Source organism: Ahaetulla prasina, chromosome 4 (assembly GCF_028640845.1).
Source record: "Ahaetulla prasina isolate Xishuangbanna chromosome 4, ASM2864084v1, whole genome shotgun sequence".
Taxonomy (NCBI): domain Eukaryota; kingdom Metazoa; phylum Chordata; class Lepidosauria; order Squamata; family Colubridae; genus Ahaetulla; species Ahaetulla prasina.
In genome coordinates this window covers 110,009,137-110,025,175 of record NC_080542.1, presented here as the reverse complement: position 1 = coordinate 110,025,175, position 16,039 = coordinate 110,009,137, and the positions used below count along the sequence as shown (strand labels likewise).

Genomic DNA, 16,039 nt, shown 5'->3' with positions numbered 1-16,039 from the left:
CCTTCCTCTGGGTGTCGCCAGACGACACTGTCTCGCTGACGGCACCCTGAGGAGTCCCTCTCTGTGAGAGCGCACGGGTCGGTGAGAGGTATTCGGTAGCAGTAGGCGGTCCCGTAAATAACCCGGCCCTATGCCATGGAGCGCTTTGAAGACGTTCACCAAAACCTTGAAGCGCACCCGGAAAGCCACAGGTAGCCAGTGCAGTCTGCGCAGGATAGGTGTCACACAGGAGCCGCGAGGGGCTCCTTCTATCACCCGCGCAGCCGCATTCTGGACTAACTGAAGCCTCCGGATGTCCCTCAAGGGGAGCCCCATGTAGAGAGCATTGCAGTAATCCAGACGAGACGTCACGAGGGCGTGAGTGACTGTGCACAAGGCATCCCGGTCTAGAAAGGGGCGCAACTGGTGCACCAGGCGAACCTGGTGGAAAGCTCTCCTGGAGATGGCCGCCAGGTGGTCTTCAAAAGACAGCCGTTCATCCAGGAGAACGCCCAGATTGCGCACCCTCTCCATCGGGGCCAGTGACTCGCCCCCAACAGTCAGCCGAGGACTCAGCTGACTGTACCGGGATGCCGGCATCCACAGCCACTCTGTCTGTTAAAGAGGTAAGGGGCGTGTGTACCTAGTTTTGAATGTTAGTTGGTTGAGGGATATGTAAAACTGGTGGTTGTATAGGAGGTTGGATGGGTGGATGGATGTTTTGGGTGGTGAGTGTTTGGATGTTGGGAACTTGACTGTTCGTTGATATGGTTGGTTGGATGGATGTTCAGATGGCTGGCTGAATGGTTTGTTGGATAGCTGTACGGATGGCTGGTTGAATGGTTTGTTGGATGGCTGATTGGATGACAGTTTCGATGGATGGTTGGCTGATGGGTCCTTTTTTTTTTTTTTTGCATTTATATCCCGCCCTTCTCTGAAGACTCAGGGTGGCTTACACTATGTCAAGCAATAGTCTTCATCCATTTGTATATTATATACAAAGTCAACTTATTGCCCCCAACAATCTGGGTCCTCATTTTACCTACCTTATAAAGGATGGAAGGCTGAGTCAACCTTGGGCCTGGTGGGGCTTGAACCTGCAGTAATTGCAGGCAGCTGCTGTTAATAACAGATTGTCTTACCAGTCTGAGTCACAGAGGCCCTTGATTGATCATTGGGATGGCTGGTTGGATGTTTTGGGTGATGGGGGGTATGGTGGTGAGTTTTTGATTGTAGGATTTATTTTTTATGCAATTGGCACGGTAATCAATATATAGGTTTGAATCACCATTGTCTTGTCTTTGTTTAAGTTCAGTGCGGAGTTCACGAGAATGTATCCATTGCAGGAAAGATAGATCGGGGCGTGATCTAAGTTTACTGTAGGCAGGGTTTGTTTTAGCAATTGAGTTGATGGTATATATGAACTTACGTTTGCTGTTCTTGTTTATGAGATGACTCTGCAGACTCTTGGTGCTATTGATCCGTCACTGTTTTTATATTCTGGTCCATCTCTGGAGACTGCAATTATTTCATTTGGGGAGATGGATGATGAATTATAATTTCCAATTATGTTGTGAATTTTGGTGATATCGGGTTCATTTGTGTTTTCTAGACCAAATAATATTGCATTATTTATTTTTTGACCTCTCTCCAAGGCATCTCTAATTAGTTGGTCAGTAGTTATTTGTTGTTTAGGTTGAGTTGAAGGATGAGTATTATGTAATGTTAGATGAGTTGGGAAGAGATTTAGATCAGTCGAGCATTCATTTTTTTTGTGTTGTAATTTGTTTTATCAGATTGGTGAAACTTTGTTCAATAACCGTTAGGATTTTTTTTTCTAAGTTTTGTTCAATAGCTAGTATTCTTTTTTCTAAGTTTTGTTCAATTGCAGCTATTATTCTTGTTTCTAAGTTTTTATCAGCGTCAATGGTTGATCTGTTGGATTTTTTGGCTGGCATAGTGATATATATATATATATTTATTATTATATTTTTTGAATAAATTATGTAATTAGTAATGAAGCACTATCTTTCTTATTACTTCTATTTTATTTATTGAATAATTTTTATAATTATTCAATAATTGAGGAAGTATCTTTTCTTAAACAATCTTTCTCAACTTCTATTTCTCTCTCTTTCACTTTCACTGGTAATAAGTTTGGAGTAGGGATACTGGAGGTTGCAGAGAAGGAGGTGATGTGAGAATGGAGTAAGCAGGGATGGTAATTGTGGATACTGTGATCCACTATGTTTATGGTGGAGATTGGCGGGAGATTTAAAAGGTCCTTTAGGTATGGAGGCAGAAGTAGTCTGGGTGGTGCTAAACCTCCTTAGCAACTCATCCGGCACTTGGGTTAATTGATCCTTGGATGTAGTTCCGGTGCTGGCTGCCCTGGCAGTGACTGCTGCTACAAAATTCAGGTCGATCGGGTGTGGGCGGCAGTGGTGGCGGTGGCTGTCAGAATTGCGGATGCGGCGTGGGTCAGCGGTGGGCGGCGGCGGCTGTTTGAATCGCGGCTTTAGCAGCTGTTTGGTGGTCGTCTGTATACTGGCAGCAGAGGGGACGGCGGCAGCAGCAGCCGCTCAAATCCGGATCTCCTGAGTCCACTGGGTCACCAGAGATGAATCCAAATCTATTGTCTTATCAATAGACTAGTCTTTCACTGAATCACTTCAGAATACTGATTTAAGATAATTGGAAGATATAAGTTATGCTAAATGGATAATCGGAAGTCAGAGACTGTATTCTATGTTGCTTCATTGTTTGAAATTGGGTTCATTTTTAAGTTTCATCAACCCTTCAAGAGTTACCTCCAAAGTAAGATGTATTTTATTCTTAAGCAAGAAACATGCCAGTAAGATGATTTGCAATGTTTCTATAAGTGTATGCATGAGTGCATGCATGTATATAAAGAATTTGAATTTCAAAAGAAACATGACATATTTGATTGGAACAAGTGACTAAACCTGATAAGAATTCATATCCTTGAAAGATGAAGGAAGTCCAGGAAATTTGGGGAATGGACAAAAGGATTTCCTTTATATGAACCTAGAAGAAAGAACCTGTTATCTTCTAGATACAGTTGAACTACAATTCTCAGCATCTTTCCCTATCTATGACCACTGAAAGGGGTCCTGGAAAATCAGAGGAGACAGATAACCCATTCTCACTCAGGAGTCTGTTACCATCTTAGAGTCAGAAGCACTGTTAGAATGTTAGACGCGTACAGTAAAACTAAAATAAAAATACAGAGTTATGCATATTACAATGATGCTATTCTTTTCTTCAAAAAAGTTAAGTCTTTTGGTTGCAGAGCTATTTGTACTCCCAAGAGTAAATACATCGCTGTAAAGCACTCTGTGGGATGAATAAAAAGGCAGACACTTTATACCCATCCTAATGCATCTAGATACCACTTATGGACCTTTCTTCCAAAGGAAGCATTCCCCATGCCCACTTTGATTTCTTTTTGGCAATGGGCTTAATTTTCCCAGGTTTCTACTGTTGGAAGCCATCACCATCAGATTGCTTTTGATACTTTTACAGAGCATGTACACCAGCTGTTATGCTCTGTTGCATTTTTACACTTTCTTTGTCACTGGAAATTACAGAGATGAAATAAGATATAAATGAAAATGAATGGAGCCACAGTTCTAGCTACAATGCAGAATGTGTGAAAAAAGCAGTTCCAAGGAAGAAAAACAGCATCTCCTTAAAGGAAGTGATAATGACCCACACTGGCTTGCAAATATTTTTTTTTTACTTGAACTCTTATAAACCTATATCATTACACAACTTTAACAAGCTTTCAGATCATTGTCCACACTGGCTGCACTCAGATGATTCATAATTTCACTTGTTTCACTATCATTTGAAACTGGGAAAAGGATTACTATCTGAAAGAGGATTCAATTCCCCTTTTTGTTTGGCACTGCTCCTGTAACAGGTGCAAGCAAAGCTCTTGTTCTTGTTTCCGTAAAGGCAGGAGTCCTCTTAATCATTTTTCAATGCAAAATAAATAGAAGCCTCATCATGCATAGACAGTAACCACAAAGCTATGACAGACTACCAATTCTGGCAGCATAGCAGCCTGATGAGGCAGATAGTGAGAATTGATTAATAATATATTTATTTTATTTATGTTTATTTATTTATTTGTTTTGTCACAACAGTATATATAAGCATAAGCATGAAAGTAACTATATAATATATAAGCATATATATATATATAAGCATAAGAATGCAATAACTACATTAATTGGATATAATGAAAGAAAACAATAGGACAGGAATGGTAGGCACGTTTGTGCTCTTATGCAGGCCCCTTACGGACCTCTTAGGAATGGGGTGAGGTCAATAGTAGACAGTTTTTGGTTAAAGCTTTGGGGATTTTGAGAAGAGACCACAGATTCAGGTAGTGTGTTCCAAGCATTAACAACTCTGTTACAAAAGTCATATTTTCTGCAATCAAGATTGAAGCAGTTAACATTAAGTTTAAATCTATTGTTTGCTCTTGTATTGTTGTGATTGAAGCTGAAGTAGTCTTTAACAGGAAGGACATTGCAATAGATGATTCTATGAGTTAAAAACAGGTCCTGTCGAAGGCGGCAGAGTTCTAAGTTTACTAAACCCAAGATTTCAAGTCTGGTGGCATAAGGTATTTTGTTGTATTCAGAGGAGTGGAGAATTCTTCTTGTAAAATATTTCTGGACACGTTCAATTGTATTGATGTCTGAAATGTGGTATGGGTTCCAGACAGGCGAGCTGTATTCAAGAATTGGTCTAGCAAATGTACTCTGGTAAGTAGTGTAGTGTTTCTGGAGAAGAAGCTATGTAAGATTAGGTTTACAACTCTTAAAGCTTTTTTGCAATGTAGTTGCAGTGGAGATACACACACACACACACACACACACACACACCGTATTAGCTGTCACTTAAGGTGGAGGTTGAATACTTATGTAATAGTGTTCACTGGCTCTGGATTAGCTTGGAAAACAATTTTATTCTGATTTATTATTTCCCAAAAAATTTCAACACAGTCCTCTTGTTCCTTTGTTCATACACTGGAATAGATAGCTTCCAGATGTGTTGAACATCTGAACTAGGAACTGTAGTTTAATCTCAACATAAAGTCAAAGAACTAATACGAGTTTCATCATGTATGACTCTCAGTGGAAGGTTCCAGATTCACTACAATTAATTGCATGCACTACAATTATTTGCAGAATGAGCAGTTGTAATCTGATTTTTCCAGAAATGCGCAAGCATTCCTGTACATCCTGTTTAATCATGTCTACCTGACATCAATAGAGTCACATACAGATGGTTTGTTCATCACAATATGCAAACCAGCTATTCTGATATGATAATAGAAAAGAACTAACTAGTGTTCCATCATGACAAAAAAATATAAGCTTGTTGGCTGCATTTATTGGCAAAAGCAGTCAAGGGGCGGCAAGTAGAAGCACTGCATGCCTAATTATAGAGGAATCACAATATTTCTCTTTTAAGCTACATAGGGAATTCTGGGAGTTGAAGTCCTCATAACAAGGTTAACAAGGTTAAGAAACTAAAATTGAGAAACTCTAAAATTGTTTTAAAACTTTATTTTTAAAAAATATAAATTAAGCAAAAAATCCAAGGATTCATGCAGCCAATACTATTTCAAACTGTAAAATTTATGAAAGAGAAACCCCTATATCAAGGGGAAATAATTTATCTTACTCTTTATGGAGATTCTCAATCATCCAAGATCATGGTTGTCCCAAAGGTGCTTTTTCAAAAGGACTTTAGGATCAGGGAAAAAGAAAATCCAGTTTGCATTTCAAAAAAATCCCTTTTGTGACAATTTAGCCTACTGTGTTCCCACTTTAGCTTATTTTTCTTAGGAGTAAACATAACAATTTATTTCCCCACTTATAACCTGGTATGATCAAATACAACGTTGCTACATAACAAGACCAGATAACCTCTTCCCAGGATCGAGAAAAAATAGATTTTAATTGTCCTGTTACTATATCACCATGATGTTAAAGTTTCTACTGAAAGCACTAATGAAAAATATACTATTTACTTTACCTGACATTGTACAGGCACTTTTCTCCATAACTGAATTTGAATGGTGGTTCTTGACTACAAGCTGAGCTGAGTTCAGAACATGGACTGTGGGGTTCTTTCTTGATTTTCACTGAAAGACCATGAAAAGCCACTGGAAAGATTAAAAAAAACAACAGGAACAGAAATTAATTTCAAGCAAGTAAGAATGATATAATGTAGGTATAATACTGAAAATCATTTCAAAAATAGGCCCAGACTGTTGAATTTTCTATACTACATGACCTTCACCCTTATTCTAATTTATTTTAGTACAGAACAACATTCAATGCTGTATGTGCTGTGTGACAATACCCTGGCAAAGGTTCAATTCAACATACTCTGTGACTGAGACCAAATGTAAGACTTTGGCCAGGTGGAATATTTTATGGGTCAAGAAAATAAAAAATTGTTCAATACTAAAATAAATTGGATACAATGGGGAGAGAATTTGGAGATTTTTGAGTGACCATAAAGAAAAATAAGGTTTTAAAAAAGTATGATAAACCTCTTGCCCACTAGAGGTTATTGAAACATGACTCCCCATCATTGTCAGTGTCATTAGGCAATAGTTAAGAATAATGGGAACTGCAGTTCAACAATCTTTGGAGGTCCTCAGACTTCCCACCCTTGCTTAAGAATAAAATATGGCAAATACTATTTAATATTTACAACTTTAACAGGAAATATAATTTAGATAAAGTCAAGGAGCTTCAGGACTAAAATTAATTATAAAAAAGAGCAAGCTAATTACATAATCAACATCATCAACAAAGGAACCAGCAGTTAATAAATATGCCACAGACTAGCACTTGATAGAGCAACCAAGAAAGTGTTGGAAAAGATATTCAAATGACAGAATGTGTCCATACCTATAAAGATCAGAATTGTGCAAAACATGGTGCTCTCTATGACACTTTATGGAAGCCAAAGTCAGACTTTGGTATAAAAGGACAGAAAGGTATCCTTTGTTGAAGATTTTTGACAGTTTTGAACTTTGGTATTAGACAAGATTGCAGAGAATATCAAACAGAGAAAACAAACCAAGAGGCCATTGACAAAATCAACCCAGATATTTCACTTGAGGAACAAGTGACCAAGGTCAGATTATCCTATTTTGGATAAATAAGACCCAACTCTCTGAAGAAAGAGGAGGATGACCAGCAGCAAGGTAGATGAAACTCAATCACTGTGGCAATGGCATGGTTGGAAGATCTGAAAGGCCATGTCAGAAACAAATCATCATGGAGAATATTTATGTAGTCACCATGGACTTGATGACACATAATCAAAAATTAAACTATCAAACTTTCTTCCTGAAATCTACCGTAAGTTATTTTTTCTCTCCTAATCCCCCACCCCAAAGTCAGATCTACAATGTACAAATAAAGTCTTCATACAAAGATATAATAGCTATAGGTTGGCTACATTTCCATTAATTCTAGTTTGACATCTTCCAGCATTCATACAAAATAGTGAAGACCTAGTCTACTTTGGGGTAGGTATAAACCATTCCATAGCAATTAGGCTACAACAGAGAAAGACTGCCTTCAGACTCTTAGCGTCAACTGAGGTAAGAATCCAGAGCAGATGTCCCTCGTAGACTAAATATGAAGATGACAGATTGTACCTGAAGGAGATGGTTCCCAAACAGGAAGCCAAGCTATGTAAGGCTTCATAGATATTTACAAAAACTTTAAATTCCATACAGAAACCGATAAGCAGTCAATAGAGTGCCCACAAGACTGGAGTTATTTTGCTGCAGCAACTCTCCCTCATTAACAGACAGCAGCTGCATTTTCCACCAACTGTGGTTTCTGGGTGGTCTTCAAAGGCAGTATCAAGTTGTGTATATATCACAGCAGCGTAATTAAGAGGTGATGAGGGTGTGAGTCACCATCAGTGAAACAAACCTTAACTATTTGCATTTGCTTTTAATTACCTCATGCCATAAATACTGTACTGTACTGTACTGAAGTATAAGATGCTTCAAAACAGTATTTTTAGTTATAAATTAAATACATCTTCATTGAAATCCTAACTCAAAAATCATAATGAAATACCACCAGCAACTCTGCAAGCAGCCTCTTGCTAATTTAGTTTTCTAAACTTTGGGGAAACCTTTAGTATTAATAAACTTCACAAATTTTCAACAGTGCATATTAATAGAAGTTCCTTGCACAAAATTTGGTACTGAGGAACTGCCACCAATTTAGATACCTTTCAGACAAATCAGCGAGGCTAATAACCTGTTGGTAAGAAGGTATTATGCTTCTCAAACATTATGGCTGAAAATTATGAATGAGAAACATTACTGTTGTAGCACCATCTCCCGCTTATAGATTATCTATTTGAATTTGGTTGAATTCTTGGGAATAAAATATTAACATCATACATCTTTGGTCAAATTCAATATGACCCTTTTTAGAAACATGAGAACAGATACCCCATTTAAATTCATGATATCAAAGTTAAGACTGACTTTCAGAAATGATTGCAGTTTCAACCTCTAACAATTTCATTTGGAGATAAGCAAAATTAGACATTCAAGATATTTTATTTTACAAATTCTTACTTATTCAGAGAAGAGTTTATAGCATATCGCTATAAACTCTTCTCTGAATAAGTAAGAATTTGTAAAAAAATATCTTGAATGTCTAATTTTGCTTGTTTTAAGAATTTCTGATGATAGATAGATAGATAGATAGATAGATAGATAGATAGATAGATAGATAGATAGATAGATAGATAGAAGATAGATGGCATCTATCTATCTATCTATCTATCTATCTATCTATCTATCTATCTATCTATCCATCCATCCATCCATCCATCCATCCATCTATACAGCTGCACAATTCAACTAAATTCACCCTGGGCAGAAAAAAAACAGAATTTAACAAAAAAAGAAAACAAACCATAATACATGAACTAATAAACAATAATAAAGTAATAAAATGGAAATTCAAGCAGAAATGTCACATTGCTATCCTTAACAGCCTAAAGATGTATCTCATATAGGGTCATATTAATTATTAAGTAATAGACAAGCCTATTTATAATGGCAAAATAACATAAAACTTTAGGATACTATTTCAAGGTCCTTCAGGTGACTTCAAATAGTCATTCCTACTAAGTGTACTTCAGTCTGTAATTGCCCTTTATGATGGGCCTTATAAACATGTAGCAATGTCTTTTCCAACATCTATTAAAGTTGCAGCTTTTCTTGAAGTATGAAACCTCAGTAAATTGTTCCCTCATTCCTTTAAATAACAATTTTGGGGTATTATTCAAGAGATCAAAAGAAGACTTGTTTGCTTCCAAGAGGCCTCCTACTTTAATTTCCATCCATTAAAAATTGAAAAACAAATATAAAAAGCTCAGGTCCACTCTTCTGCTTTCAGATTCTCCTGCAACTCAATGAAAGGTCAAGAAGCTTAATTATAGTCCCAGAGTCCTCAATTGTTCCACCTCTAAAATATATCTGCTATGTCCCATGTATTTTATCAGGTTCTAGTAGTTATATGTCATGCTACTGATAGTGTATCTTGACTTTGATTAACATTTTCTAATTTGGCACATTATTTTTGTTTTGAAAAAGTGGGGCTTAAAATCATATATTTAGAAGCCTTTGATTTTTAAACACTGATTTTCTATAGTACATCTGGAATCTATATCTTAGGTCCTTTTCCATTCTCGATTTGTTGATTCTGGTTTCTTTCTTAATCCATAATGAGAAACTATTTTTCACAATTGCCTTTAAAATGAAAGCAACATATAGGCTCCCACAGCATCTTATGTGACATATCCCTGTATATCTCATCACTGGGATATGAAGAGACAGTAAAGCAACTAAAAAACAGTTTTTCAGCTCACTGGAACAAGGCTTTTCAAATGCATTACATTCATTTTATACAATTTGCTTTTCTTTCCTAAATGGAATTGATGCATGTAACAGACTATTAAGTACTAAATTATTCCTTATCAAATCACTATCAACGGGAGTCATGATCAACACTAATTAAATAACTTTCTCTGAACATGATGTCTACTAGTTCTTCTGCTACAAGATATATTTTCTTTTGCTTCTGATACAAGGATAGCAAGGTTCAAAGTGCAGAGCTAGGAGGTTACTATGCTGCAGTTTTAATGAAAAGTCCATGCCATCTTTTTTAGAGTCTCAAAATATAATGCCTTAGGCAGCAAAGTTAACTTTTTAATGTCAGGATGCAGCTCAAAACTGCTAAGATTTTTTTCCCCTATATCTGATCAACATCTATCAGTGCTCTGAGAATCAGGTGCTTGACGGGGACCAAATATTCAATGATCAGTGCAAAAACTGGTGAGAGTGGTTAAACTTTTGGTTCATGCTTTTTGTGGCTGGGGATAACAAGTTAGCTTTTGTTTTCTATTGGAAACATTATTAAAAGAGGTGGGATAGCATCTATCAGCATAGAAACATAAGTAACATACACAAATAACCAATTTAATATATTACCCAGCTCTCTGTTTCACCATTCCATGGAATACAGAGGCAGAAACTTTCATGAAATACTTAAAATTCCTTCTCGAGAACAAGTCCAGATTTCAAGCAGATTTCCATAGTCTGAAAAAATAGTACAAGCTACTCAAATAATCACTTCCGATCTAGCAATCTGAAAGATTACTTTGGCTTGGCAAAATTTTATGTGACATATAGATTTCAGTGCTCACAGAACACAAATAACAGCTATGTTTTTTCCTCTGGTTCTGTTTCCTGATCTTCCTTAATCTTACAACACCTATAATAAATGGGGAGAGAGGTTAAAAAAACTCAAATCTCAAGTAGGTTTTTCTGTAATTCCATGTTTCTCTTACTCAGTTTATACTTAAAAAGACAAGTAAAAACATGTGAATAGAGCTTTTTAATGTTTTGGAGGTCTGAGTATATATGGCACTCATTTTACATATAATGACCTATATCCGGCCGCATAACATATAGTTCCAGAACACTGACTGGAAAATTTGTAGAACATACTGGAAGTTACGGGCAGTATATTTAGAAGAACAGTAAGACAAGCATTGAAGTTTCTTACCAATAGCTATGTTTGTTTTAAGAAAACCTGAACTGAAAAGTAACAACACTCCCAAAACTGAAACCCCTAGAAAATCTGGTCCCTTTGATTTTTGCTTATCACAGACACAGCTCACTTCACATTGTAGACCTACATCTTGTGAAACTCTCCTTTCTTCTCAAGAAACATTAAGTGCACCCCCACAACCAAAGCATATGAATCTGAATCCAAAGAAGATCAGTTAGAGATTCATGGGCCAAACCTCAAAGAAAATATTGCTGATAATGATCCAGAATAAAAAGTTAAGCAGTTTCCGGTGTTTTAAGTTAAAACACCTGGCTTAATTGTGATGAGCAAAAACTTAACCTTGAGATAAAACATATAATCTGAGCAAAGACAAAAAAGGGAGATAGAAGAAATGTGAATGGATATCATTATCCTATTGCAAAACAACCCCTCACCCTTATAAAATATCAGATTGTGTAAAATCATTGGAGCTAAAAGATTATCTCTATATTCAGATATAGAAGAGACACGCACTGTCATTTGACAATGAAATGCAGTTAAATGTTGCCAACTGCAACTAAAAAACACATTTTATCAACAAAAGAAATCATATTTTTAAATGCTCTCTTTTTAACCAGGAACAGCAGAAAATTTCCTCAAAAATGTACATTGGGAAGGATGCCTTGGCTGAATCTGATATATCTGAATAACAAGCTCAAAAGCATTTTCTATGATGTCTTCAAAAAGTTTTACTCACTTTCAGCCCCACCAAGGAATTTTGGAAATGATGTGGTATGGAGAGCTTTACAACAAGGTCATGTTTAAAGGGGCCCATGCTTTTTCACAAGGGCTTCCAAGGGCCAGCCATGGTCTCATTTCACATCTCACTCTGTCTTATAGGTGATTAATGGATTCAGATGGCCTCAATTAACATGCAGCAAAATTCTAGATGCAAAAGAGGCAGTGACTGATAAAACTAGCAGTACTGAAAATTCCTTAAACACATCTACCTGCTCATGCATAAGACTCAACCAGCAAGCGTTCAGATGCCTCATTGCTGCCTTTCAAAGATTCTTTTCCACTACATTTCCCCCTGCCAAAGTCTCCCTCCCCTTCTTTCTCCAGCACGCAAAAATCCATTACTAAACAGTCTAATCTCAGCTATCAGTACAGAGTGCCTTTTAGGGAGCCATTAAACCATTTCTCTTGTTTAGAGTGCCTGAAGAAAGATGTGAATTATGTCTGTGACAAAGTGGGTGATAACATTTCCAAACTCAGATCAAAATGCAAACTAAAATATATTTAAAGGACAAAGTCCCTGGGTGGAAGTTGGGTTTTTTTTTTTATTATTGTTTGTTTCATTTTTGAGTTCATGGTTTTGTTTGGAAATGTTCTTCACTTGTCCTGAATTGGGCAAAATCTTCTATAGAAGTTATTTTTTATGTTCCTTTTTTTCCTACAGATATTGTAGGGAAGGGAAGGTACAAGAGTGTGGCTGTTTTATTTGTGTACACAAGAAGAAACATTTATTATCCCACCATCTTTGGTTAGTATAACCCTAGCCCCCTACTCAAAATCATCAAGTGAATGCTTCCATAGATCATTCTGACAGTGTTTCTAAGAAAATACAAAATATAAATACAATATTTCCGATACAATAGCATGCATTAAAAAATTAAACAGTAATAACTTCAAACCATGTTTTTAAAAATGTCTTTCTTTTGCTATTTGCATCTACTGTAACTTTGATTTATGCATATATAGACTTATCGGAGAGATGCAAGTTTACAGATTTGATAGAACACTGCTATTCTTAGTTATCTCTATACATGAAAAAAAAAAACCTGAAGCATGCTGAATATACAGTTGTGGTTACTTATATTCAGTATTCCTCAAGCAGCTCAGAAATTCAACATTTGAGATCTGCATGCATTCAGGTTGAATGATGGAAGATTAAAAAACTTAAGCACATGAGTCATTTCCCATCAAGAACTCTGGCCAAGGGGCAAAGTACATAGTTCAGCAACAAAATGTCAAGCTGCACATACAAGGCACTTTGTTAATGTTCTGGAAAATGCAAGGAGTCCCATGTGCTTCATTGCCCTCATGCAAACTTTCTGATGAAATAAAATCCAGGAACTCAAAGTGTAAGTAGTGAGTTTGAATTAGAAAATCACTGAAAACTGCACCTTGCTTAATATGAAATTCTGAATGGGGTGGTTTTAGATAGAAATTCTAAGTTGCAGTTCTAAAATCTTTAGGAACTGTACCCCATAATGTAAGTCTTCCAATATATCAATTCTCCCCATAGAAGCATCTGTTAAAAAACAAGTTTAAAGGAGAGCTATTTTAATTACATAATTAAATATTTCAGGAATTTTAAAATCAAAAAATTACTTGAAGAAATTTCAGAGTGTAGCACAGAAATATGAACTGAAAGAATTTGATGGATTTGATTATGTGCTATCAAATTGGTATCAACTTTAAACAACTTTTAACAGCTTTTCTCTAAGAAGGTTTATTCCTAACTTGATCTTCCAGCTCTTCCAATGATCTATCCTTTCTGTCAATCTCCTTTCCCCTCCTTTCCTTCCATCTTTTCCATAACTATATTTCAGAGATCTGGCTCTTTGTTTAATGTGCCCAAAATATAAGTTATTTGTCTCTTGGGTGATAATTCTGAATTGATTGATTCTATGATCTATTTGATGGTTTTCTTGGCTAAAGCTGGTATTCCCAGGACTCTTCTACAAAAGCAAAGGTCAAAAGCATTTACTTTTGGCTATCCTGCCTCGCCAAAGTCCAACTTTGTTGTAGAATGCCATAGAAAAAATAATTGCCTGCATGATTCTGATCTTTGTAGACAGAGCCATATCACGGCATCTCAATATCTTTTCCAAGCAATATCTTCATTGCTGTTCTACCAAGAGCTAGTTTTCAAAAAAGATAGACTCCTTTAAATATCTTTATACTAAACAGAGTTAAATCTGGAATATGATGCAAAATGATATGATAAGAGACACAAATTTCAATGGTTTTAAAAGGAGACTGGCAAATTTATGGCAGTGTTGGACTACTGTTGGCTGCCAGTCCTGATGACTGTTATCTGAAATTGCAGACAGCATGTCTTGAATACCAGCTGTTACAAAGCAACAGTATAAGTGGAACATGGAAATTTACACTCCTGTTGTTAAATAGGATACTCAAGGAATGTATTCTTTACTAAGTATGGTACTAAAGGAATGTATTCTTTACTGATTTTTGAAATGAGTTTTTGAGTTCATTCTGTAAAAGTATGGATTGATATGTTTGATACGACCTAGATTTAATAATGTATTAAAGAATGGAATTATTTTTATATTAATGTTACTTGGATCCTTTTTTATTTCTTTAGTTTTGGTTCATTTTAATCATTAAAATTTCTTATGGTGGTATCTCTATTATTGCTGTGGAATATTTTTGTTGGCCATAATGTATTTATTTGCCCACACTGTGACAGAGAAAAATGGATTATATGGGTTAATAGTTTTGTTCAACAGGTTTTTTTCTTATGCTATATGTTCTTGATATAAAAAAGAATAGCTGCCAAATAAACCACAATTTATTAAAAAAAAATAGTGTTCTTTGAGTTTGACTCTTGGTGGATTATGATGAGGTCCATATTGCATTTTTCTCAAAAATATAGAAATGGTTTGCCATTGCCTTCTTCCTGGATTATTTTTAGTTTCCTAATCTAGCCCATAGCCTGGAAAGTTCCCATTCAAGTAGTAATAATTTGTTTTTGAAACTATTACATTATTTATACAAATAGACTACGATATGCAATTCATAAAATAGAAGTAATTGAATGAAGCCGTAATAAAGGCAGCTGGTCTCACTCTAAAGTTTCAGAGTGTTAGAATTTGGACTACACGTTAACGGTATAGTTGTCTGAAAGGTTGAGAGTCATCTCTTATGAGCCTGGTGGTGCAGTGGTTAGAATGCAGTATTACAGGCTAATTCTGCTAACTGCCAGCAGTTCATTTTAAGGTTAGTAAAATGAGGACCCAGATTGCTGGGGGCAATATGCTGACTCCATAGACCACTAAGAGAGGGCTGTAAAGTAGCATATAATTCTAAGTGCTATCACTATTGCTATGAGACTTCTTGGAGAGTTATGGGAAGAAACTGCTTCTAAGATCCATTTTTTTTCTCTTCCTATCTTATTTTCAACTGTTACAAGAAATCCTCCATTCTATATGCATATGAACTGAGAAGTATAAATATTTGTGGATAGGGTCATGTGGCACACATATAGTAGATGTATGCATGATTATTTTTTTGATTCGCATAATTATTAATTCACACCTTCTTCTAAAAGGTGGTGATTATTTGGTCATAATGCATTTGCTTTTACATGCAGTAAAGAAAAATTACCAGGAACTAAGGTTTATTTTCACACAAGAAATCAAAGACTAATTAGATAACTGGAAAAAAATAAGGGCTTTCCTGTATTCTTTGATTTTGTGTGCAAATGAATTCATGGGGATGTCTACATCCTAGAATGTGGGCTATCCCACTAACTCTAACTATAGAAAGGATGAAAGCAAGAGGAAACTAGCTAAATATGCAATGGGTGATAGTATTTGGAAATATTTGGATGTATGGCAAAATTAGAGATAAACAATCAGTAGCACACTTATGATCCCTAAAAAGCCTAGTCTAAATTTTTACCTCTGTTTTCATATCCAAAACATATAATTTCTGATACCATAATTGTACCAAACTCTAATGGTAATTTAAATAGGACAAAAAAGACCTCAGGGAGGTACAATATCAGGTACATAAAAAGGTCCCACAAAGAAGACACTCAGAAACTGTTTCCCACTGCCACAGAAGCTAGGACCTAACCTAATGAATATAAATTG

At 36.0% G+C, this 16,039-nt stretch overlaps 1 protein-coding gene across 2 annotated transcripts in view; it reads right to left on the bottom strand.

The window, feature by feature from the left end:
* ETV1 (ETS variant transcription factor 1) overlaps positions 1 to 16,039 on the bottom strand; it is a 111,566-nt gene that overhangs the window by 53,781 nt on the left and 41,746 nt on the right. For both annotated transcript variants that reach the window (XM_058183102.1, XM_058183103.1), the window contains one exon: positions 6,058 to 6,187. In XM_058183102.1, coding sequence (XP_058039085.1) covers positions 6,058 to 6,187 — 130 coding nt within the window. The remainder of the gene's footprint in view (positions 1 to 6,057; positions 6,188 to 16,039) is intronic.